This window comes from Anser brachyrhynchus (assembly GCF_964034855.1).
Source record: "Anser brachyrhynchus genome assembly, chromosome: 16".
Lineage (NCBI taxonomy): Eukaryota > Metazoa > Chordata > Aves > Anseriformes > Anatidae > Anser > Anser brachyrhynchus.
In genome coordinates this window covers 14,318,763-14,342,460 of record NC_137734.1, presented here as the reverse complement: position 1 = coordinate 14,342,460, position 23,698 = coordinate 14,318,763, and the positions used below count along the sequence as shown (strand labels likewise).

Sequence of the window (23,698 nt, the reverse complement as noted above, 5' to 3'; positions counted from 1 at the left end):
TCAAAGCACATTGAAAATATGCTGTCAGAGGGACCGAGGAAAAGCAGACCACTAAGAAAAAAAAACAGAACAGTTACAGGGAAAGGCCTGAAAACTAAATTTTGGAGAGAAGACAAGTACGAAAAAACACTCAAGTGCTGATGTTCTATTTGAGGAAGCTGTAGCAATCAAAGGAATATGCAGACTATGAACAATGTAGAAGATTTTTTTTTAAAGGTGAATCAATAATGGAGACAATAAGGGTGTGTGCATGTGCGTGTGTACACATGTGAAAGACTGAGCCTGAAAGGATTTAAGGGAATGCCTTTGCAATCCTCTGACACCACAGATCTATTTAGAACTGCCAATTGATCTGCGGAAAGAAAATGCTCATGGAAACATCTTCTCCAAAAGGTCATAAAAACACATTACAGAAGACTACAGGAGTGCAGAAAACACATACGCTTTTGAAAACCACATACACAGTAAATCTAGGGAAGTACTAAGGTCTGAACTTCAAAACACACAAGTAATAACTTCAAAACACACAAGTTCCTCAAATCTAGCATTAACAATAGATTATATTACTATGGATAGTTTAAAAAAAATCTAGCATCTTTCTCATAGAGGACTACTGATGCAGCGTAGGACTGTCTTCCACACAAACCATGAAGTTCAGATCTATTAGAAAAGGCTCTAAAAATTTAAGTGCCAAATAAAACAACGTCAGTTAGTGATTTTACTTTAGGATCATGGGCAAGAAAGCACTTTCCATTCAAAGCTTATTTTCAAAATTCATTTTCCAAATAGCCCAAGCTTAACTGGTCACTTGACCAGCCTTTATTCTTGTGCCTGAGACAGGACCGGTTTTGTGAGACACACACTTGACATCCAACTCAAACAGCAGAGTGGACACTCAATGTTGTAGCCTTATACAACACAGAGAAGACCTACTAAAATAAAGCTACATCAGAACCATATCAGCTAACACATTTGCACACATTTATAACATTCCTGCTGATAGCCCAAGCTCACAAGCTTTCATATTGCTTTGAAGAGTGTCAGTAAGGGCCAGGTTCTGGGCACAAGAACATCAGTAGCTAATCGTTACGGGTAGCCTCTCTGTTCTACAGACAGAAACATTTTTTCTCTTTGGTATAGCAAAAAAGGGATTTTCACTTCTACTTGAGAGGATGAACATCCTCAATGAGAAGTTTATTTAAGGCTTACCAGAAAGTAAGCCAATTATTCAGAACAAATCCTCATGAATCAACAAAAAGTCAGATGTGCTTACTCAGTCAGCATGGGAGGTAACAGGGAAAGTGCAGGTGCAGAGGGTAGCAGACATCATCAATATATAGTTACCATTTCCATTTTTGCTCCTCTTCTTTTTTCGGCTTCTTTCTCTTGTCTGCCTCAGGAACTTTCTTATCTTTGCTCTTAGCTTTCTTTGCTTTGCTGTCCTGTAAAATGAGTGAGAAGCTGTTGGAACAAGCTACCACATTCCACTCCTTCCTCTTCTCCCAGGAAAAGATGCTTTAAAACTAAACAACCGTCTCTTGGGATGCATTAGTTTGGCCACAAACAACTGAATTACTGAGGCCTAAATACCTAAGTGTGCTCTTAGACCATCTTCTTAAGTCAGTCTACTGATGGCCCCACTTCAAAGTTTTAAGCCAAATTATTTTGCTGTAGAAGTGGGGCATGTTAAGTGCACAAAGCCAGTTATTGTGCCTCACCTGATAAGCAGCAAGTCTGGGCCACAGTAACATGATTGCTCAGTTATAGGAACACCCTCCTGGGCCTGCATTAGTTGTATCTAATCTGGCAAATGCTATAAAGCACAGCTGTAGCTCTGTAAGGTGGCTTCTGGGAATGTATGGCATACGTTCACTATAGAGACACTTCTATTAAAAACTAGAGAATAAACCATGCTACCAGAGGCTGCTTGCAACATGCGCTTCGCAAGGGTGTCTTTGCTAGATGCAGCAACACAGATCTTTAGTCTCAAATTATGGCTAACATCTCCATGCCAACTCCCTTTCCTAATTTCCATCCTAGGCTTCACCTAAAAGCTTTAAGTGTCTTTCTAGCAGCTAATCTAGGTTTCATCTCCTCTGCTCCTGAACTGTGCTACATCATTTGTGCAACTACCAGATATTGTTAATAAGGCTCCTCTACCCTCTGCAAGCTTCTTAACAGAAAGACTGAACTGCCAAGAACAGGCCGTGAGTTCACATTCCAGAGGCATCTTCTCCATCTCTTGTTTTACGTGTAGGAGAGAAACGTCTCCTGACTTTATCCATTATGGCACAGACAAGTTAACTCACACCATCAGAGTGGATCTACCACACGCAGCTTTGTCCCAGGACTGGTCCCTGCCTTTTTTCCCTTGAATCAGATTCCCCCTGCTCTACATAATTCAACACCAAATTGTCAGTCTTGCTTTTCTTGCAAGAAATAAGCTTGTCTTCTGCATTACCTCTTCTTCCTCTTGTTTCCTTTTCTTTGCTTTCTTTATGTCTTCTGTTTTGATTTTCTTGGGTTTGTACTCAGCACTGTAAGAACAGAGACTAGCTGATGAAAATAATCAACTTTTGAGTATAAAAATAAAATCCTACACATACAAAACTTGTGTGCAAGTTCATACTATTACTGGCATATTTCATCTCTAAAGAACATAATTTTGTGCCCTGCTCTCTCAGAAGGCTGAATAATCCCTATCTAGGAGAACAGCCTATAGAAAACAAACAAACATGGGCTGTTGCTGCAAATAATTGTCCAGAAGTTTCAGACTGCTGAAGCAAAAACCTTCCTTGAGGAAGAACCCATTCAAGAGCATTAGCAGCCACCCAGTGATTGCATGGGATCGGATAAATCAGCAAAAGCTTAGTGGCATGTTCCCCTCCAACCCGCTGCCCCTCTTCTAGTCATCAGTCTGGGATCTGCCCACAAGGCCCAATTTTTGCATCCCCCACTAGTCTGAACAATAGCAAAATTGACTGCTGGCAAATTCTTAATCTTTCCATTGCAGGCACAAGATGGGAGGTCATGAAAACTTAACAGAAGGCAGCAAATGATTACACAAAAGAAAAGATGTCACACCCGTCTCTCTTGGAAACTGAGAACTACCACATAGGAACAGAATGCCGCTCTGGTTAAACTCCTCCAACCCTTTAACTCGAGACCTCTAACAAGGTCACACCATCTGAAAGTTGGACATACATGGATGGTGACAGATCACAGCACGATGGAGCTGCACTTTTATTTACTGGGTGGGCTATTATACATCAAACATCATGTGTATTTTTCTTTCGATTTAGACAAACCCTCAGCATAACCCACAACGTATTAAGAACTTTTTTAAAGGGAATGTCAAGCAGTGCATGCAAACCTCCTCCCTACCCTGAATAGGCCGACTGCGTTTTCTTCCTCTTGAGCAGTTGTTTCCTCATCCAACAGAAACCACTGCAGCCACTTAGCTAGCACTAATACCTCACTTGTTCAGGTTTAGGCTTTACAGTCTTCATCACTGTCTTTTCTCCATTTACCTTCTGCGTGTTTTTTTATTATTATTATTATTTACTAACACTGCAGTAATTTCCAACACTATCTGCAGAAGCAGATAATGGTATTTTTCCATAGACAGCACAAATACTACCCTTGCCCTGCTCATAGAACTTCTCACAGCACAAGGCAACTGGTCTCAGATCTTCAGTCCCACATCTGAACCAGCACATGTTGAATATCTGATATCCTACCTGCTCCCTTAGTGTTCTGCTTTTAAAACTAAAGGCAAGCATTCAAGTCCCCAGTACCCAGGCCACTTACTCATCATCTTCTCGAGGTCTCTTCAGTGGTTTGGAGTCCTCTTTAGGAGAAGCATAAAACCCATCATCATCTGGTTCATCTTTAATACGTGGCGGACTACAAAAAGAAATAAAGGTGGTTCTAAACTTCAAACAGTAAGATTCATAGCAACCAGCACCACCTCAGTTTAAGAGATGATAATCTGCAAAAAAAGACACGTCCTTCCAGTTCTGGTCTGGGTTGTCTTCCTCAGACCCCAAACACCTGAGGTGCATCGTTCTCTGAACTTCCACAGACAGCACAAGGAAAAAGCCTTTCAGCAGCTACACATTTGCTATTTCTCAAGCAACGCAGAGATCGGTTTCAACAAACAGCTTGGATTTCATTGTTTCTTTGAGGTTCTGAGTAAAAACAACTGCAGCACTTCTAAAACAAAACTGAAATCCGTGCATGTGTGTAGTCACATAGGGACGTTACGTAGTTTCAGCCCAATATCCTTACTGAGCCTGATAAAAGATTGTCAAGTAAGCAGAGACTTGAAAGCTATTCTCCTGAATGTTTTGCCAACTAAATATTGAGGCATATGAAAAGCAGAGAAGGAAACAAAGATCTGGCAAAGGTAAATTGATTAGTCTATTTTCACTATCCAAACTGCGGGAAGCAAACAATCCTGTTCCTCTCAAACCACAAATATTAAATTAGGCTCAACGCTTTCAGCCATAATGTCCCCCAGACACCAGTAATAGCAGAAAAATACGGTATGAGTGGGTAGAGAGACCCTCTCTTTAAACATGCTCATTATTTCTAGATTTCACAGAAGCATTCCACTTATCTTCATAAATAAAAAGACATCGCAAAGAGTCCAAAATTACATTTTGAAGCACTTAGTGATACTCTACTCAGGTACAAAAAGTAACTGCCATCTTGGGCTTTCCTATTCATATTCAATCCAAAATTTCTGTATCAAATTGACTCAGTTTCCAAGTCAACACACGCGTTCTGCGATTGGGTGGAGTGGGAGAAAAAAAAGCAGCATTTTGCTTTGTAGATCACAGACAGCAAGAGACATTCTGGAGTCTTATTTTAGCTGGTAATGTGTCCATGAAGCAGAACAAGACAGTTTGCTCTTTCACAGCTGTAAAGCCACTGCAGTGCTGGCAGATGCAACTCAGAGCAAACAGATCCGTGCTACTGTAAGAAGCCATTTCAGCGGCATCACATATGATCAACTAAGACACGAGTCTGCAGCACGCACACAGTTGCAAAACATCTATGGTAAAAGAGATTTGTCCCATTTGTTTTCTCTTCCAGGCAGAAACCTAGTAGTACTGTCTATTAAGCTGTTAGGAATTTTATCTATTTTAATACTGAAACATTTCCCAATGTTTTGCAATAGTGGGAAATAAAGCATGAAAATATTAAAAGAAAGGAGCTGCATGAGCAAGCTGAACCTTGACTTGCATTGTTCCCGAGGCTGTAATATTGCTCATGCTCCCAAGTCTTAAAGAAGAAAATCAAAACCATCTGAACTTGTAAAAGAACATTTCAGCAGGAGAATAATTGCTCTTAGCCAGATCTTGGCCTTCAAGAAGGCACAATAGTGATGATTCCTCCAGGCTTTTTTTTTTTTTTTAACACAGAAAACACTCAGACCGAAAGAAGGCCCAGTTACTTTGACGTGAGAACATCCAATGTCCCTGACAAGGCTAGCACATGCATGAAATTCTGCCAAATGGTAGAGGTCAGAAAGCATTATAAAAATAGTCTCCTACACCATAAACCACCTAAACATCATTGCTTTATTTCCAGAGTATCCTCCAAAAGGCCTGGAGAGGGCGCCTCTTTCCTGTGCCAAGCATAACTACAGAGTCTGCATTTTTAAACAGGAGTAAGAAAATGAAACGGATGAGGGCACATTCAAAATGTGGAAAGAATCACTAACAGGCACCAGCTAGACAGATGCCTTCTCCCAAACTCTCTGCATCCACAGAACATGGTGAGACAAGAAGGGTTTTTTTAATTATTGGTTTTCTAAGTGGACTCAGAACTGGGTATGATTGAAAACACATCCTGAAAACAGATATGGACACACACAGACACATCTATCACACCCGATACATCTCCAATATGTCAGTGGACCAGACGCACCACCTTAAGAATGTCCAAATCCAGCCACTGGTTAAGTGGCAGATATTAGCTGGTCAAATATTAAGAAAAAACATTTTTCTAACAATTGCTCACTTCGGGATTTTAATGAAGCTATTCAGTGATGACTGATCCAACACCTAAGTCCAGGAAGCTCTATAAGTAGGAGGAATTTAGCAGACATTAGAATTTTTCTGAAGGTACCTCATTTTACATAACCATTTCCCTTACCCGGAAAGGCTTTAGGCTCTAGTCACTTACATGAAAGACACTCAAAGGCAATCTGGACTGCCTTTACAAGGTCCCATCTCCAAAAGACTACTCGCAGGGTTCAAGTACCCATTTTTACAACTACAACAGAGGTGCTTTCAAGTCCAACTATCAATTTTTCCATGGTTCAATCTGTTCTCAGCAGAAATCAACTATTTGATACTTGGACAAAGCCAGCAAGTGCAGGCAGACACCAGGTGTTCAACAGCTTCATCTCTAGTTACTAAGTCAGTGGATCAATTACCAGTTCCCTCAGATGGGAAGGATATATCATCTGAAGGGGTCAAAAGCATTCACAATTTTCTCCCCAAGACCATGTGAGAGTAGTCAAAACCGAGCAACTAAAAAGCCAAAAATGCTACTTTTTTCAGATCACAGAGCTTGTTTCTTACCTGGAGAAACCATTTTCCTTTTCCTTCTTTATCTTTATATCGCCAGAAGATTTCATCTGAAAAACAAGAGAAACAGGAGCTGATTAGCGCTGCCCAGAGCACCTTGTTTTTCCAACATATACCACAGGCAGGATACCTAATTTGCTGAAGGAACCAAAGGGTACCTTTATCCCCTGCAGTCCTGAGAACAACATGACGCACCAAAGAGCCAACATTTTCTGTAAGTACTAGTTGATTCAGTATTTTCTGGCCCTTGACTCCCAGCTATGGAAGGAACTGAAGTGTATAATCAGTCCAACATTCAGTGCTTGTCTGTTTGTCCTCATACAGAAGGAATGAGATTAACAAGATTTTTTTTCCTTTCTTGTCTCTGAATTTAAGCTCGGCAAAGTGAAAAATACTAACATGGAAAAATGTAAAGCAAGCAGACGCAGCTCCACTGAGGAACTGTTTCCATTCCCAATACCCGCAGATAAAGCCCTTGTATCTTCTCATCTAGCACTCCACAAAACACATCTCTCTCTAGTCATTAGCGTCGGGATACCTTTCTCCAGGTTAATAAAAACTCTGAGGCGTAAGCCACACGCACCCCACTGACTTTTCACCATTCAGCAGTATAAACCAGAACCATTCTCTCATCTGTCCCACAGGAGACACCTACCTTCTCTTCCTTTCTCTTCTCCTTGTCTTTATCTTTGTGTTTGTCTTTGTGTTTCTCTGAGCTGCCATCTTTGTGTTTGGTTTTCTCCTTGTCTTTGTGTTTCTTTTCCGAGGAATCTTTGTGCTCACTGCAAGACAAGAGTGTATGTTTGGGGACACCCGAAGCAATGTAACCAACACACTGACCCCCCAATGGTAAAAAGAGAGCCCACATCATTACCAACCCCAAAACGTCAGTGATAGCCTGAACAGGAAGATCCAACCCAGCCTCCTGCTACATGTCTTCCATTTTCCTCAGGAGGAAGAGGAACGCGCCACAAAACCGCAGCCACCACTTCCCATCAGGAAAACCCCGTCAGCCTGGACTGCCAATGAAATCCACAACTGCTACGCTTAAAGTAGTACAATGCTTCAGCTTGAATTCCCACCGTCTCTGCTTTTCTTCTTTACGTCCACATAAAAGGTCACTGCAATAGAGCTGTCCATCCTGTCAATGCCCATGTGAGCTTTTGTTCCGACAACAAGTTTAACAGCCCTCCTCTGGAACCAAGAGAAAATCGCTGATCTCTACTGTTCTCAAACAGATGGGAAAACCAGAGCGAACAGGATATGCGGTGTCCTTGTGTTTATGCAAAGTCAAACAGAAAAGGCAGGAATAACGCCGCAGTCCTCACTCGGAGCTGTTTCAGCAGCTGGGCCCCAGAAGCACCGCGGCAGTGCCCTGGCTCCGCAGGCCGGGACGGGGATGGGCACCCACCAGAGGAGCCTCCAAGGCCGTCTGCTCTGCTAGAGCTCAGCCTGACGTTACAGCACTGCATGCCTAATGCCCCAAGTCGCAAAGGAGGAAAAAGATACCCCCAAGGAAAATAAAATTGAGGTACTTTTTAAATTCAGTTTCACCCCTTTCTGATTTCTGAGACGTTTGGGTAAATTTCGATCGCATTTTCCAACGTTTCCCATCAACCAGAGAGCAAGCTAGGAAACATCCCTGCTTACAAATGAAAACGAGTTTCTTGTGGAATGACTGGTTGGAGCCAGAAAACGAGGAAATGCTCTCACCATACTCACGGTACAAATTGCAAGGACCGAGCACGCGGCTTAGTCGCACTGCTGTAGAAGCCAAACAAGAAGCCTGTCAATTCAATGGGCCTCCAATACACGCCCATATGTATGGCTGGGGGTACTCTGGCATCACAGCAGGCTCAAGCAAGCCACAGGCACAGTGGAAATTGGGCTCTCTTCTGCTGGGCATGGTTAGGCACCAAGCCCACTGCCTTCCTCACGCTGGCAGTTCACACTCCTCCTCACACTTGCATCTGACAGCACGCTCCATCCCTGCTGCTCTCTGGGACGGTCTGCTTCTCCTTCAGAAGACGCAATTTAACGCAAAGCTGTACCAGAAGCAGGCAGCTTCCTTATTTTGGTTATTTCAACACTGAAGTGAAGCCCAAACCAACCTGGGAGAATACAGCCCTGGAAAACAGCAAGCCTGGAATGCCAGGGGGAGGTTTAAAGAAGACATAGGCTTCAAGTCTTGTTTCTATTAAAAAAAAAAGACTGCAGGAGGCTTGGATGTTTGATGCCTACAGAAAGCAAGCAGCATGTTAACCAGCTCCCGTAACGTTTGCGTGTGACTAAGAGGAAGGCAACCAGTCACAAACACGTCACCCCACACCCAGCTGCAGTGTAAAGTCCAGCGAGGTTCAGAACCTCACGTAACACAGCACAAATGGCCCTGAACCTACGAAAGGTTTCAATTATTCAAGCTTAGGGTGGCGCATACTCCAATCAATACACGCTGGCCTTCCAAACCCAAGTGGATAAAGTAAGAAAACTAATCTCTAGAGGAAATCAGTACATTCATATACTGTGTTGCATCAAAAGAGACCAGTAGGAAGAGAAACCAGTTTCATTTTTAACTCTCTAGCAACTTCTCTTTATACTACATATAAAACCAAAGTGAAATGCCTAAACATTAGAAGGCCACTGGCACTCTAGAAATTCTTGCAGGCAGACGCACAGCACCACATGTTGGCTGTGAGTGAAGGTTCAACAACTGCAGACTATTCTTACCCAGCAGATCGTGTTGTGTACACGGTGTGATCAAGACATGCAAGTACATACAGAACATCCTGACACTGAACCTCAGAAATCCAGGAGATGCCTGCTACTCTCGCTCAGATTAGACGTTCCAGTTTCCTTATCCTGTTTATTCATCGGTATCTCAGACTCGAGATACCCGTTTCGTTCTTCCTTTGCTTCAACTAGATTCACTGAGCAACCGAAAGCACAAAACCCCATGGGTGTTAGCAATCTTTTTTAAACTCAAAAGTCTGGAAATTCTGACCTGACACCTTGTTCTGTTATCTGTATGCAAGACAGGCACCTCGTTCACCAAAGATTAAAGTATTTCAATTACAAACGTGTACCATCATACAGAGGAAAAACAAAAACAAAGAAACACAGGGCTTAGATCCATCTTGCTTTCTGTAAGCCTGCTTACATCTCCTTTTTGACACTTTATTGTTCTTATTTGGTATTTAAATTCAACTTGCAATAACATGTTCTACTCTGTCAACAGTTTGCATCTCCAAAGCACAGTATCCACTGCCATCAGTGGGGTTAGCACTCTAGGGTACAGTTCATGACTGTGCCTGTTGCTTGGGAATTTGGAATAGAAAGATTTTTATTTTTTTTAAAAAGGTAAGTTTTCAGAAGCACCATACTCATTCTCACTGGCAGCCAAAAGCACTAGCTTTCAGTGTGCTGAGTAGAGCCCAGGAAGTACACAAAATGTGACTAAAAGCAGATTAATAGATGGCAATCTACACCTGCAAAGCTAAAACTGAAAAAGGCAGAAAATCCCATTGGCCTAGAAAAGCAGTGACAGTCTTTACGTGTGCCGAATGCTTACACGCTACTGTGGGAAGAAAAAAGTGCTAAAAACTTTTGGTTGCTTCAGTAGAAACCTGAATGATGTCCCTGTTGAGAGGGCCACCATCACGGCCACCAGTGAAACGCAGCATGCAGTCTAAAGCTAACATTTACCATCGCTGGAGTCAGAAGCAAGAAGCCTGGATTCCTGATTCAGTCTGTCCTCTTTTTTTTTGTTTTTCTTAAATAAATCACGAGACCATCCTTCCTCTTTGCTTTGCAGCAAGCACCGAAGCAGATTTCTCACTGAAGCAACACGGGCTCAGATAACCCAAGATAAGCCGGTCTCTGGTTTTGCTCCGCAGCTTCGTTTTCAAAACAACAGTGTTGGTGGCCAGACCTGAGGCCCTGGTTGTTGGCCCTGGTATGCGGCTGGAAGAAATTCCCCAGGTGACACGAAGAGATGAAGGCATGTGCTACTCTTCCCTGGGAGAGCCTGAAATCTGCATCTCTTGATAAAGCTCGTTTGGGAACACACTGACAACAAAGTCATCTACCAACAATCCTAAAAAAAATAAGTTATTTTTCTCCAAAAGCAAAGCAAGTTTGTCACATACCAACTTCAGCCAGCAAGCTGAGCAGCTTTGGTCTTTCAGTTAGCTAAGACACTTATGCGAGCCTCCAGGGGAACACAATTTAACCACCACACTAATCTCGAAAGAAAAGAGAAGGCAACAGGATGCCATCCTTACCCTAAAGAAGAGGCTTCAGCCTTCCATCAGAAAGCTATTTCCAGACATCCTCAAAGCTATTATTAGGAGGGATTGGGAACAATTTAAAGATCTGAAGTCTGTCTTCCTTGCCAATTCAAAATTGGAGGAAAAAACTCACTCTTCTTTAAAAGCAAACAGACAGAACAACCGAACAAGAAGGGCTCGATACCACAGGCACCCAGATATTTTTTATCCTGGATCCCCGTCTCAGAGCACTGCGGATCCTTTGCTGCACATACCTTTCTGCCAACAAACCAGCTTCGAGTCACTGAGGTAGGACGGCAAAACCCCCAGAAGACAGGCAATTTCACTGCAAGTGAGCCTGACGAGAGGACAACGGTGACAACACACTTGTTCACACGCTGGTTCAGAAATGCCCAGCCGTGCCGGCAGCACCAGACCTTCCTTTGCACCCCGGCCATTACAACTGGACCACCGCAACAGCACTCCAAGTTCTGCCCCTCTGGCAGTGCTTAATGCTGCCAACCTGCTCCACTCTTCATTTTTAACGTAAAGTACAAGCAAGTAGGATGCCGTAACACCCCCACGGGGTAGGCAGAACCAGAGATTGCATCACCCAGGGACATCCCGTGGCACTGGCGCAGTTCAGACAAAGGGCGGACAAGTAGCAGTGCATCTCCTAGCGCACTGCAGCCTTTTTGCTAGCGTGCTGCCTCAGAGCTTTAGCGTGAGCAAGGGCATTGGAAGGCCTTGGAGCTTTCAGGATGGCGTGCCCAAGGCAAGAAACCTAACGGAAGCGACCCTCTCCCCTGCAAGTACAGCTGCGGTGCCCGGCGAGGATGCCCGCGGGAAGGCAGGAGAGGGAGGGAGAGCAGGCACCTGGCAGCAGCTGCTTCGGCTGCGACCACTTGGGAAAGCCGCGAGTGGGAAGTGCTTCCAAAGAGCGGCAGATGTGCCGCTCACAGCTTCCTTCTCCGAACTACAACAGCTTCGCCGTAATTCAACGCTGCATTCTTCAGGTGCCATTCATGTACGTTAATAATCCCTTCCCAGGCCCTCTTCCATTCCAGCTTCAGAATCACAAGCTGGGAAGGGTACTTTATCTAAAGCGTCTCTTGTTTTTCCTCTCTCATTTTCCCAGCTGTAATTAGCTTGCGACTGAGAAGCTGCTACTAGCAAGCCGCAGAGCCTGCCGCGAGCAGAGCTCCGCTTGCCTCCTCGCTAACTGCTGCAGCACAACTGAAGCGTAAAATAAAAGGAAGCTGTGACTTTAGCTAAATCTAAAAACACAAAGGGACAGAGCCTACGTCACGCGGCCCGTGTCTCCTTTGACGTAGCACGGTACTAATGGAAAAATGGGCTCACGTGCAGACTAACGCATACCAAGGACCGGCTGGCTGTGCGGGGAGTTTCAGGAACAGGAGGCACCCCGGCAAAGGCCAAGTTTTCAGCTGCCTTGCAGTGTTCAGCGCTCGCTGCTAGAGAGCTGTCGTATGGTATTACGGGGTATGAGCACGTGAGCCTCGACAGTTCTGCTGGGATTTCAGCAGCATGGTAAAAATCTGAAGCCATTTTTTCCCAGAGCTGGAGTCTTTCCTTCGGTGCTCACAGATAAGAGATCAAGCTTTCAGCAAGGGGAATGAGATAAAAAGCTGCATTAATCAATAGGTGATAAAAATACTCGGAAGTCAAACACTCCTCGCACACTGAGATGAGGATCAGGCAGAGCAAGTACTTTCTACGCCTGTGCTAGAAAATCAGGTACACCGTTAAATGAAAAAGCAGAAATTTTTGCTACTAGAAGGGATCACGTTAGAAAGCTAATGGAGGTCAACTGTGCGCTCAAGAGGGGGAGAAAAACCGAAACACCCACACTAGGGGAACAGGGGCGCTGAAACCCTAAGGCAGATCTCTCTGCCTCTTCGTGCCCCAGATGCACACAGTTCCTCGCAGTTCGGGATCACGTAATAAATCCGTCAGGAGGTGTGTGAGATGCCAGAACTGAAATTTATTTTCATTCACCACAAGCAAATGCCTTGGATCTGTTTTTCCTAGCAAAACCACAAAACTCAGAAGATGCCAGTGAAGATCAGGTCTATAAATCCCGTATGTTCCCTGCTTCTGTTCATCTCAAGCTGTGATCACAGGAGATTTTGTAAACGAAGGGAATATGCAATCTGACAGAGGATTTTTTCCTGCAGCTCAGATGCCTGTCACACTGACAGCAGGGATCGGCACTGCGAGAGGAGCCCCTTTACTCCCGTTCACTGTCACAGCCATTTCTGCACGGCGCAGGCCACGCTCCACGCAAAGCCCAAGACACCCAGCAGAAAGACACTCATTACTGTGAACACTTCGACACCAATCTCTTACATGCCTTGGCTTCAAAGGGACCATTATTTCATTATTTTACACGGTCTCCTTGTTTGAGATGCTCGTCTCCCAGAGATCAGAAACCTATTGCCACATCAGATTTGTTTCATTTTATTTTTTTTAACTACCGACATTTATATTTAATGAGTGTGTGTAAGATTTTCTTTGGGGATCCAGGAAATAAAGGGTTGAGAAAAGGAACAAAAGAAAACACTTTGCTTGATAGCGACTGCTTGATAATGATGTGGATTTATTCTCTAAGTTTTGTCTTATGGGCTTTACACTTTCTTGGAGGGTGAAAGATCTTTGAGAAGACCCTCATGAGGCACAGGAAGGCTCTCCCAGTTCACTACAGCTACAAGGAAGTGATTAAGGTACAGGAGTGTCATCTTCTGAGTGGGAATGGAAGAAAGCAAGAAGCAAAATTAGGAAGTTCCACATCCCAGTCCACACACTTCTGCCATATTAAATTAAGATAATCTATTTTAGGTATTTCTGGGATTTATCTTGACAGTGTAGATCCTTCCTTCAAAGTCTGGATACAGGAAACATTTATTCGGGAGCTTTTCTGCCTTCTTGACGTAGGTTTTATTTTAAAAACCTTGTTTTAGTACCAGGCAGGAGATGAAATGGTGACACTACCGCAGACAGACATTAAAAATGATCTGCTTTGGATGCAACCAGACAATGCTCTAAAACTGCATGAGATGCGTGACGCAATACCGAACTTCTCAGGAAGCAGTCAGGGGATGCTTCACACGCCGCACAACACATCACACAGGTACAAGCCCAAGTTTCTCCAGCAACAACGGCTTGGATTTCTGCTAACACACAGCTCAACCTCTTTAAGAGCTAAAAAAGATACAGAACATCTCCTGCAATATAAAAGCTGATGACTTGAAGTCCAGAATGGAACTTCTCAAGATTTAAGTGCAATTCGATTAATCTAAGAAAATTTTCTAAAAGATTCCTTTTCAGTTTTAGCAAGAGGTTTGTATCAAATGCTGTAAGAACTCCCCGTACAGGTAGAAACCACTGGAAAATCCCACATTCTTGGTACCTTGTAAGTTTTGTCTAATTTCTAGTGGAGTAACAGCTATTTTCACTCACATTTAATTGCCAAATGCAAAACGTATGGCTATTGGGATTCTCATTAGCAGGGCAGAGCCACTCAGAGCCTACCAGCCACTGCCTCTGCTCACCTGCTGTGCTTTACATCTTCCTCCAAGAACAACTCTGTCTTGTTACATCACAGCAAAGACAACCCTTTAGACAGGGGACAATTCTCCAGTATTTCCCTGCAAAGCAGCTTCCTCCCCTCCAACTGCTGGTAAAAATCAAAAGCTATTAAAAATGGCAAAGTGATCAATAGTCCCCTTAACCTGTTCATTGCAAGCTGTCTGCTTAGCAGTAAGATAGCGAGAGGCGCTTGACAGTCACTGGAATGATTCCCAACTATTGCACACCAGTCTCACAGTCACAGAGGCCATCCTAAAACCCAGACTTCTCATTTACTCTTGGTTCTGTCCAAGGAAGTAGTTTGGTACAGCAACCGTATTAACAGAGCCATAACTGAAGTTCATCGAGGAGTATGTGCAGGGCCAGCAGGAGTTTCACGATGGATGCTGTTGGTTTTTGCCCCCTCCCAGGTTCACGTTCTGTTTAACCACCCCAGGTTTTGTATTAGGATGAAACTCCACATTTTCAAAGACAGGACTTCTAACTGTACACTTCTGCAGCTTGCTCCGGTCCTTCCCCATCCTGTCCAGTAACTCATTAGTCTGCTCTCTGCCATCCTTGGAGTCTCACCTTCCACATCAACACTTGGCAGTCACCGGGCCACAAGAACACGCTCCATTCAGGTCCTTCCAGAAACTCCCCTCTAAGTAATTCCATGCTCATCACAGATCTTCCTCCACCCCCATGCTGTGAGCTGTTGGGCTATCTCCTCCATAAGACAATTGTTACCTAACTCTAACCCTTACAGGCACAGCTTAATATTCATGGAATTACATGCATGACAGCTGAATCGAAAGACTCGGAGAGGAAGTGCTTAAATTTCAATTATGGGGTCAGTTATTTCTAAAAGGTTTGTTAGAAGACAGCTGGGCTTGCACCGCCAGTGGCCGCATGCCTCGTGCACGACTGAGCACGAATGGGGCAGTGCAGATCTTAGAAGACTCCTGAAAGATGGATCCAACCAGAGCACTGCACACTTTTCTGCGTACGTTATCTTCCCTGCATGACACCTCCATGATTCAGCAGTCCAATACATTAATTTTTAAGGTGTCGGTTTCAAAATGCAGGTAACGCTATGGAAAAACGTTGCAAGCTGTGCGCTCAGCCTGGGGAACTGTCCCACCCTGTGCAGCGGCCTAAGGGGCAAGGCAATATCATGTAATCTCTTCCCAAAATACGCCTCAAAGAACAACCCTGCAAAACATGCATTCAGTCACGTTATCCACACAGGTGCGTCCTTTTGTGAAAGGAAAAATGCAGTATATCGTGCTCAAAGAACAAACGAATATTTAAATGAAAATAACTGGAAGCTTTAAGCGCAGCGTCTAGAAAAAGTGCTACCTTTCTTACAGGGACTTCAAGGCAATGCTGAAGGGAGGGAGGAATTACTTCAAGATAAAGAATGTTTACATATCAGCTCATGACAAAGCAACAACTCACACAACACATTAGCCATTCTTATCTCCTTTTTAATGTTTTGTTATTTATTATTTACACAATTAGCACTGGGCAGCTTCAACTTACAAGCCATAATTAGTTGGTGAAAAATATTTCTTCCAGTTAAAAATATCCTTCCACCTCCCACACAGAGAAAGCCAAATCATTAATGAATTCTGGAAGTTTGAAAAGATCGTGCTTACATTACTCCTTACAAAAGAATGTACTTTGCTAAGATTGCAGGAGAATGGTTTCCAAGTGAAGCAATAAACACTTGGAAATGTGAGGTAAAATCAGTTTTGGGGCACATGCTTGAATATAAGAAAAATCAGAAAACACAGCAATAGAGATACATGAGAAAAAAAGAAAAGTGCAAACAATGTGTCCAAAGCATTTAGTCTTTGCCATGGAAGCCAGTAAATGCTGCAACTTAATAATTTGCTTAGATTTTTTTTTCCTGTCATCTATTTGTGAAGAAGAAACTAAAAGAAAGCTATACAACTTCTTAAAAGGTCACAGGAAAAGTGTGACCCCAATAAAACAAACCCATTGCTCAGCACACACTCATTTTTTTCTTTGCTTCTTAATAGAAATTGTTAATACAGACTACCCATTTGTTTTTAGTTTGGGTTGTCACATTTGCACAGCCATTACATTTGCTTGGCCATAACAAACACTCCCAGCCGGTCACCAAGTGCTGGGACAGAAACTTACCCTCCAGTGCCTGATTTGCAAATACTCAACGTAGACTCCATGGCGCTTGCATGTCAGGAGTTACAGCTAGGAAAGCTTCTCTGTGTAATGCCCTGTGTGTGACACAGCTGCCCCACTGTGTTATACCAAGTCACCAAGGACAGACCTGCATATTCCGGTTCTTATAATCCACAGCTTACGTTAGGAGAAAGACTGGCCTGTGGAACCCACCACCACTGCAAGTGCCCCCCATCATCGCAGAGTAAACAAATGCTTATCTTATGTTCAGTGTGGGTGATATTGCAGGTGAGTCCCATGACACACGTTCCCCAGACAGCGGCAGTGCAGTTGTCATGCGGACCAGACAAACCAGCAGGCAATCCTTTCAGATTTATCATCTAACCCAGCAGCTGAGACGTGCTCATAATGCCTGGCGAATGTAAAAAGGATTGCCCCACAAGCTGCCTGACAGCGCTGAGATATTCAGTCGTTATAGGAAAAGGCCAAGGACATTGCCATCACTCCAGGGGACCATTTTTCCAGATGCTACTAATTATTAGGAGGCTGAGTAGTCACATCAGGTTCATCTATGCTAAAACAGCAGGGTTTACAGCAACACTTATGAGTGCTCCACGTTTCTGACAAACAATTGCAAACACACAAAAGATTACGAGCAAAATTCATCAGTCTCCATGAAGATGAGGTTAAACTAGTTTTCACCTTCAGTCACACTATGCCACAATAATCTTATATACAAAAATATTGGATCCCATTTGCAAGATGCACAGCTTTAGCTACCCATATAGAAATGCATGCAATTACATAATTTAGACTTTAATCACCTACACTCGTAAATTCTAAGATTGCATGAGCAACAGAGGTTTAGCCTACGAGGGTTTGGTCAATTTTTTCCTCACCTATTACTGTGCTTGGACTTTTCCCGGTCTTTTTCCTTGTCCTTCTTGTGCTCTTTGTGCCGGTGTTCTCGGTCTTTGTGTTTATCTTTGTGTTTGTGAGAATCTGCAAGCAGAGAGGCAAAAAAAATTAAGAAATGAAGTTGGGAGAAAACTCCATGCCTCCCTCATGAACCTCTGCATGTTTCCCCACCCCATTCCAGTATTTCGTGAGATGCAAAATTTGTAACAAAAATCTTAGTTTTCAGAGGTCCTAAATGGATTCATTGTTCCTGCAGGACAAGTTAATTTACCTTGGCAACAGCTGCATTTATACGGTCCTTAGTTCAATGATCTTTAAAACCTTTACAGATCCTGAAGAAACACGACCCATTTTGTTAACTAGTTAAGTATGGCTACAGCAAGTTGAATCTTTCTGCAGAGATGGGAAACCTAGCTTCCTATGCCTGTCAATATTTCATGTCAAATAGATTACAAGGATACAGAAACCGAGCATAAAGCTGAAACGTTAGGCTTGCTGGATCTAAAATGTAGTCACTATTTCCACAAGTATCTAGTCTAGACAAAGGGCACCAACGCTCCCCCCCCTTAAAATCATCTTACTTTTATGCCCACATGGCATGACAGGCACACAGCGAGGGAAAGATCAAACGATGAGGGAAGAGGAAAACAAAAGATGGAGGAAGAAAAACAGACAGGGAACTCTCTCCTCATGCCGTCTCCTGCAGGGGACACTAGGAGACACTTACCTCCCTTCCATAACAGGGCCCAGACAGTGCAACAGGAGAGCTGCAATGAGCACGTGCTGGTGGAAACCCACCTACACAGGTCAGGACTGGTCCAATTTAAGTGACGAGTCAGAAATAGGAGATGGCACACACAGTGAGTGTACACAAACACTGTAATTTTAGTGGTATCAATTTCTACTTCCAGTAACATTTTCCATCCTCAGTGACAACTGCACCGTGCAATAAACAATGAGGTCCTTCCAAAGCACCAAAGAAAACAAGATCCGCCAAAGCGAAAGAGCAACAGAGTTGGAATTTTAACTAAGCACTGACGAGCATTTTTAGGCCCATAAATGTTCTTTATAAGTAGATCAGGAAGGAGCTGAGGCTGAATTAGCACCTCAAACCCAGGACAAAAGGCACAACCACCTACAGGCAAGGTCACTCCTGTAACCCATGCCAAAACACTCCCCTCAACTTCTCTTTTTTTTTTAATACACATTTCTCAAGCAACTAAAATTAAATAGCTCTTCAGGATACCTGAAAGGCTGTGATGACTTTGGCAACTGCTTTCGGATAATAGTGCCAGCACTTCCACCACAGATCTTGGATGTAAGGCAGTAATGATTAATCGATTGTAAAGATGTTAACATGCCTCTAAAAAGGCGACTGCCCCCGTATGACAATAGGAAACTGCAACAGAAGGAGTTTGAGATGTCCACAGTCACAAGGGAAATGCATTGCAGAGCCAGGAACCGCCTCATCCTCCACGTCTTTTGCCACAAGTTCATTTTTCTCCTTACCTGACACCAGTGCTTCCAAACTCACAATATTCAACCGGTTTTTGTGGGGAGCCCCCCAGTCACACATTTCCACCGATCGCAACCTGCTGCTGCCCTAACTTCAGGTGCTGCTGTCAGACACCTGCAGGAAAACAGCACAAACCAACACACGAACGTTGACGTTGAAGCCTCCAGCTTGCCTTCTGCCTTGATCCTCCCAAACCTGGCAACACTTCCCGGTGCTGCCCTCCACACCACATACACATTTGAAGAGCAAGATCGAATTTTCTGCCCTTTGATACCCAGGTATGTGGCAGGATTTGTGCAACATTTGGCGTTAGAGCATAACCACCTCACAGTTTGCAAGTACCCAAACAACAAAACCTATTTGCCAGGAACCTCTAACGAACCGTGCAGGGACCGGACACCTACGCTCTCTGAAGTGCCAAGAAGCAATTTCTTGGTACCCTTCTCCTTCCCACCAGGACAGCACACATTTCACTGGCAAAAGCGTTTTCGCAGCACATTTCACACTTCAGATTCTTCAATTTAGCCAGGAGCTGGAAGTTCAGGCTGTTTGCAAACTGCCTGCATTTTATTCCACAGAGTTCACTCCCCAATTCCTAAAGCACCGGCTGAAGCGAACAGCCATCTATTGACACTTGATGAGTAGGTAAATCACTAGAAAAAACATCACGATGCTATACACAGAAATACGCACACTCATTTTACAACATACTCATTTTTAAGGGAGCAGAAACCAACACGCAATTTTTTTATAACAACAAACTGATGGAAAATGTGTGCAACTATTCAATGCTATTCTCTTTAGAGTCTAGGGCCACGTGATCATTTTTTGCAAAACCCCACAAAATGGAACAGCCTTTTCCTTTCTTCTCCAGATGCCCTTCCAACTGACTTGTGCTTTCCAGCTGAAATTAGTATTTGCTTTTGAGAAGTAGTTCTAGGGCCATACCCGTGGAGTCACTGGAGCCCAACAACGCAATCCTCTGCTCTGCTTCCAATAACTCATTGCTTTCAGGCAACGCAAGCCTGGTACAAGAGTGAAAAAAAATAATTAAACTAGCTCTGCTTGGTGGCATTTGTCTTCCCTAGCTTTCCATTGCTGAAAGACTTCTAGCAGAAAGGCCTTTTTATAGAGGTATTCTGCCTAAAAGGCAGGCCTTAGCGGCTGGGGAACAGGAGGTTGTATGTGTGGTTTTGTAAGCAGAAGGGAAAAGCTGGCGGGAGAGCTTTAACCTGAGTGCAGTCAACCCTGGATACGTACTGGGCCTCTCAACACACCGGACAACACCTGAAATTCAGTACTTCCATGCAGGCAAGCATACTACCTCCCAGACACATCTCCTAAGAATTAAATTACTCTGGAATATTTGCCTAGCGCTCAGACTCCATGCTGTCGCTTTCTGACACCATGCCATAAGGTAGGTTAAGACTGAGAACTTCTAAAGCTTTTACTAAATAACCCTGAGCCGACACATGAACATCACCAGAAGGCATTGAAACTCTCAGATTTTTTTTATTTTTATTTTTTTGAGGGTGGAGCTGAATGCAGTTCAGGAGACTGGATTGCTAAAAAGGACACAATGGCATGTCATATATTTTTTTTCCAGACTGGCTTTATCTAGCAGACCAACTTGGTGGTTATTTGGTGGCTGACAAAACAAGTTCAGCTATTCCAGTTTGTGTCCCCACTTCACAGAAACCAGTATGACATCCTCTCCACCACATTACACAGGCGGCAGAAAACTGAATTTAGAACGAAACTTTAGGACACAATGGAGCTCCTCACACCAAACCTCATTAATACAGAAGCGATCAATGGAAATGCTCATGACTACCGTCTATATCTTCTTTGATGTGCTTCGTGTATCAGTTCCTAGAAGAATCCTTCAGCCTCCAGTAACTCTCCCCCAGCTTGCAGCCAACTAACAGTTGACCAGATCCAGCCTCACATGAGCTGGAGTGAGGTCAGACACTATCACACACATTTACATTTGTTTCCTGCCTTTTATGTCTTTCCTTATGTCTGCTCCCTCTCGTGCTAAACAAGGAGATATATATGACTAATTCTCCAGGAGCATTAGCAGACTCCACTATCTACTGTGAGCAAAGTTCAAATACCCAAACGCCCATGTGACATTTAAAGGATTTCAGAAGTCAATGAGACTCTCCAGCATCAAGGTTACAGTAGGGACAGGGGTTACGCTCACTGGGCAGGGATCCACCACCCCTAAGGCTCTCCCTTTGGTATCCACTAACCCAAACAGAGCGTTTGGCATCTCTTCTGTTCTAGAGAGCTTGATGTCTCTGGCACTGGATGCCTGTCTGTTAATGCTGAGCCTGGTATGTCTCCAAAAGATTACCGCAGTCCCCCTGCTATTCCTGCCTTTCCCTCTGTACCTCCAACAATCACGAGCAGCTCTGCATTTTTGTATGTTGATTCATCTTTGAACTCTGTTTAATTACAAGGACGCCTGATTTAGGGATGGGAAATTCTAAGCACTTTTGGTCTGTGGCCCTGTTTTGTCGTCTCCCCCCCCCCCCCCCCGCCATTAAGTCTCTGGGGAAAGGCTGAGTCATAACCCTATTTGCAATACTTGTATACACGTATTACTGGAACAGTGCAGTTTTCCTCTTTATCCAGGAACAGAGCTGTAAAAGGCCAGGCATCTATTTAACTACAGCATGATGAGAAGAGAGCTGCAGGAAGAGAAAGCCCTCCTGCGGCGGGCAGTCGGCACCTGGGGAGGCAGCGTGCCAGCAGCCTCCTCCTCAATGGGACTGACCCCGGCCTTAACGGGCTGGGCTGGCCACAAAACCAACGTACAGGGAACTATAGTCTTTTAATTCATATGAAAAAATCGTTTGCTTTTAAAATCCTTTTGAGCACTCTTCTCTCCCCGCTCCCCCAATAAAGTTTACTTACGTATCAAGGGAAGCAGGCCTACTCCTTACGTTAATATTTCAGTTTTTGTGGCAACATTTCTAGTTAAACCCTGAAATTGCATAGAGGGAAATAGGCTCTTGTACAACAAATCAGTGCAGCTAGTAATATGATCTGGGAGAATATCGTTGGCAGTTTGCTTTAGAATCATCTTTTTAAGCACTGAAGAAAGGATGAGAGCAACAATCTGGCCCTTCTCATTTCTCTTAAACTAAGTGAGATAGCTGGCAAATAAACACCTGGTAAATCCAATTCCTCATCAACAGTAGCTTTTTTAGATAAATCTACTAGCCTTCCGTATTTGCCATCTTTGGGTTCATGCTCTTGTAGGTTTTTTCAAGTACAATTTGAATACTTTATCAACCTGCTTACAGACAGATTTCTGCCAACAGCAAAATATAACAAAAGAACAGACTAAGTTTTGGGGATAAGGGGTTTTTGTATTTTCCTTCTGGTTCCAGCAATACCCCACTTGTTTCTCTCCATTAGACAGCCTAGAAATACCTCAATTAGTAAGTATGCTGATATTTTGTCTGTTCAAAACACCATCTACACTGATGTCCAGAATGGCAATTTAAGCTTACTTGATTCTTGGGACTGAAATCTGTCTCCAAATCCGAAGATGTAGTATGAAGAAAGGGGGGGGGAAGTCACACTACCATGTCAAAAAAACATTTTAACTACTTGTTACTTCCATGACACTTCTGCTTGAGCAAATGGGCTGAAATTTCTGCCCCAGGTCCAGTGCCTTGATACTAGTTACAGGTTACAAGAGAAACATACGAGCTTTTAAGGCTTTCTCAGAATCATTGGTATATATGAGTGTGGTGTGCTTTCTATTACTGGGACTTTTATCCATCTCAAACTTGAAGCACAAGCAAGAAATCCTTCGCAATTGCAATAGAGGATGTATTGTGTTACAGCAGGGTGATTGTACGTATGCAACTTTTCAGTCTCTTCTCTGGAAAAGGGAAGAAAGTCTTAAAAAACAAAAACAAAAAATGCTTCAGTTCCACTGCTAAATTATGCAGCTGAAAGAGATAATTCAGTAACACTGGATTAGTTTCAAAAACTGGTCAAACCGAAATCTTCTCTCAATAGCCATCCTCACCTGAGAAATTGGTGGTCTCTTTACAGCTGAAACACCTCTTAGACCATTTACTACACAACTACAGCATTTTTACAGTTTAGCCTAATTTCCTTCTCATTTGTAGTGACATAACAGTAAGCAAAGCAAAAAGACCCCGTATTACCTCAATGAAACAATTTCACAGATTTTTCTCCTCCTCCCAGGCTCTTCCCAGAAGCAGTCATCTTGAAGTGTAGATGATCAGAAAAAGGCCTCTTACCTTCCAGTTTTATAAGTCAAATTTTACCATTTGTTACCATTTATTTTACTAAATCATATTACTTCTGAGTTCTAATTTCCCATATACAGGGAGGGTATAAAAGACTACCATTTGATTCATTAAGGTTCAGTTGGTTAAATGATGCCTGGAAGGGCTATGAATGCTCAAACACGTGAACGTAGTTCAAGGTGTCTAAAACACTCTTCATATTCCTGGCAAAGAATATGTACTTTTGCCTCAGGCATCTGATCACAACAGTTTAGTGTTGGAGCAACTTTGACAACATATAGATTACACTTGGAAGTAGAAAGATTGTAACGTTCAGTCAATATCAAAGATCTTTAACATGAA

The 23,698-nt window shown here is 43.3% G+C and overlaps 1 protein-coding gene across 2 annotated transcripts in view; it reads right to left on the bottom strand.

Annotated features, from left to right (window-relative positions):
• Window positions 1-23,698, bottom strand: part of TOP1 (DNA topoisomerase I) — a 67,098-nt gene that overhangs the window by 18,738 nt on the left and 24,662 nt on the right. Inside the window, exons 1-7 of one of the 2 annotated variants that reach the window (XM_080557642.1) lie at window positions 19,052-21,571; window positions 17,524-17,626; window positions 7,258-7,384; window positions 6,597-6,652; window positions 3,811-3,906; window positions 2,462-2,537; window positions 1,345-1,442 (exon numbers count right to left, since the gene is read on the bottom strand). In XM_080557642.1, coding sequence (XP_080413768.1) covers window positions 1,345-1,442; window positions 2,462-2,537; window positions 3,811-3,906; window positions 6,597-6,652; window positions 7,258-7,384; window positions 17,524-17,626; window positions 19,052-19,118 — 623 coding nt within the window. In that variant the 5' untranslated portion in view covers window positions 19,119-21,571. Of the gene's footprint in view, window positions 1-1,344; window positions 1,443-2,461; window positions 2,538-3,810; window positions 3,907-6,596; window positions 6,653-7,257; window positions 7,385-17,523; window positions 17,627-19,051; window positions 21,572-23,698 lie in introns of those variants that run through there. The other variant, XM_080557643.1, reaches the window with a different exon arrangement.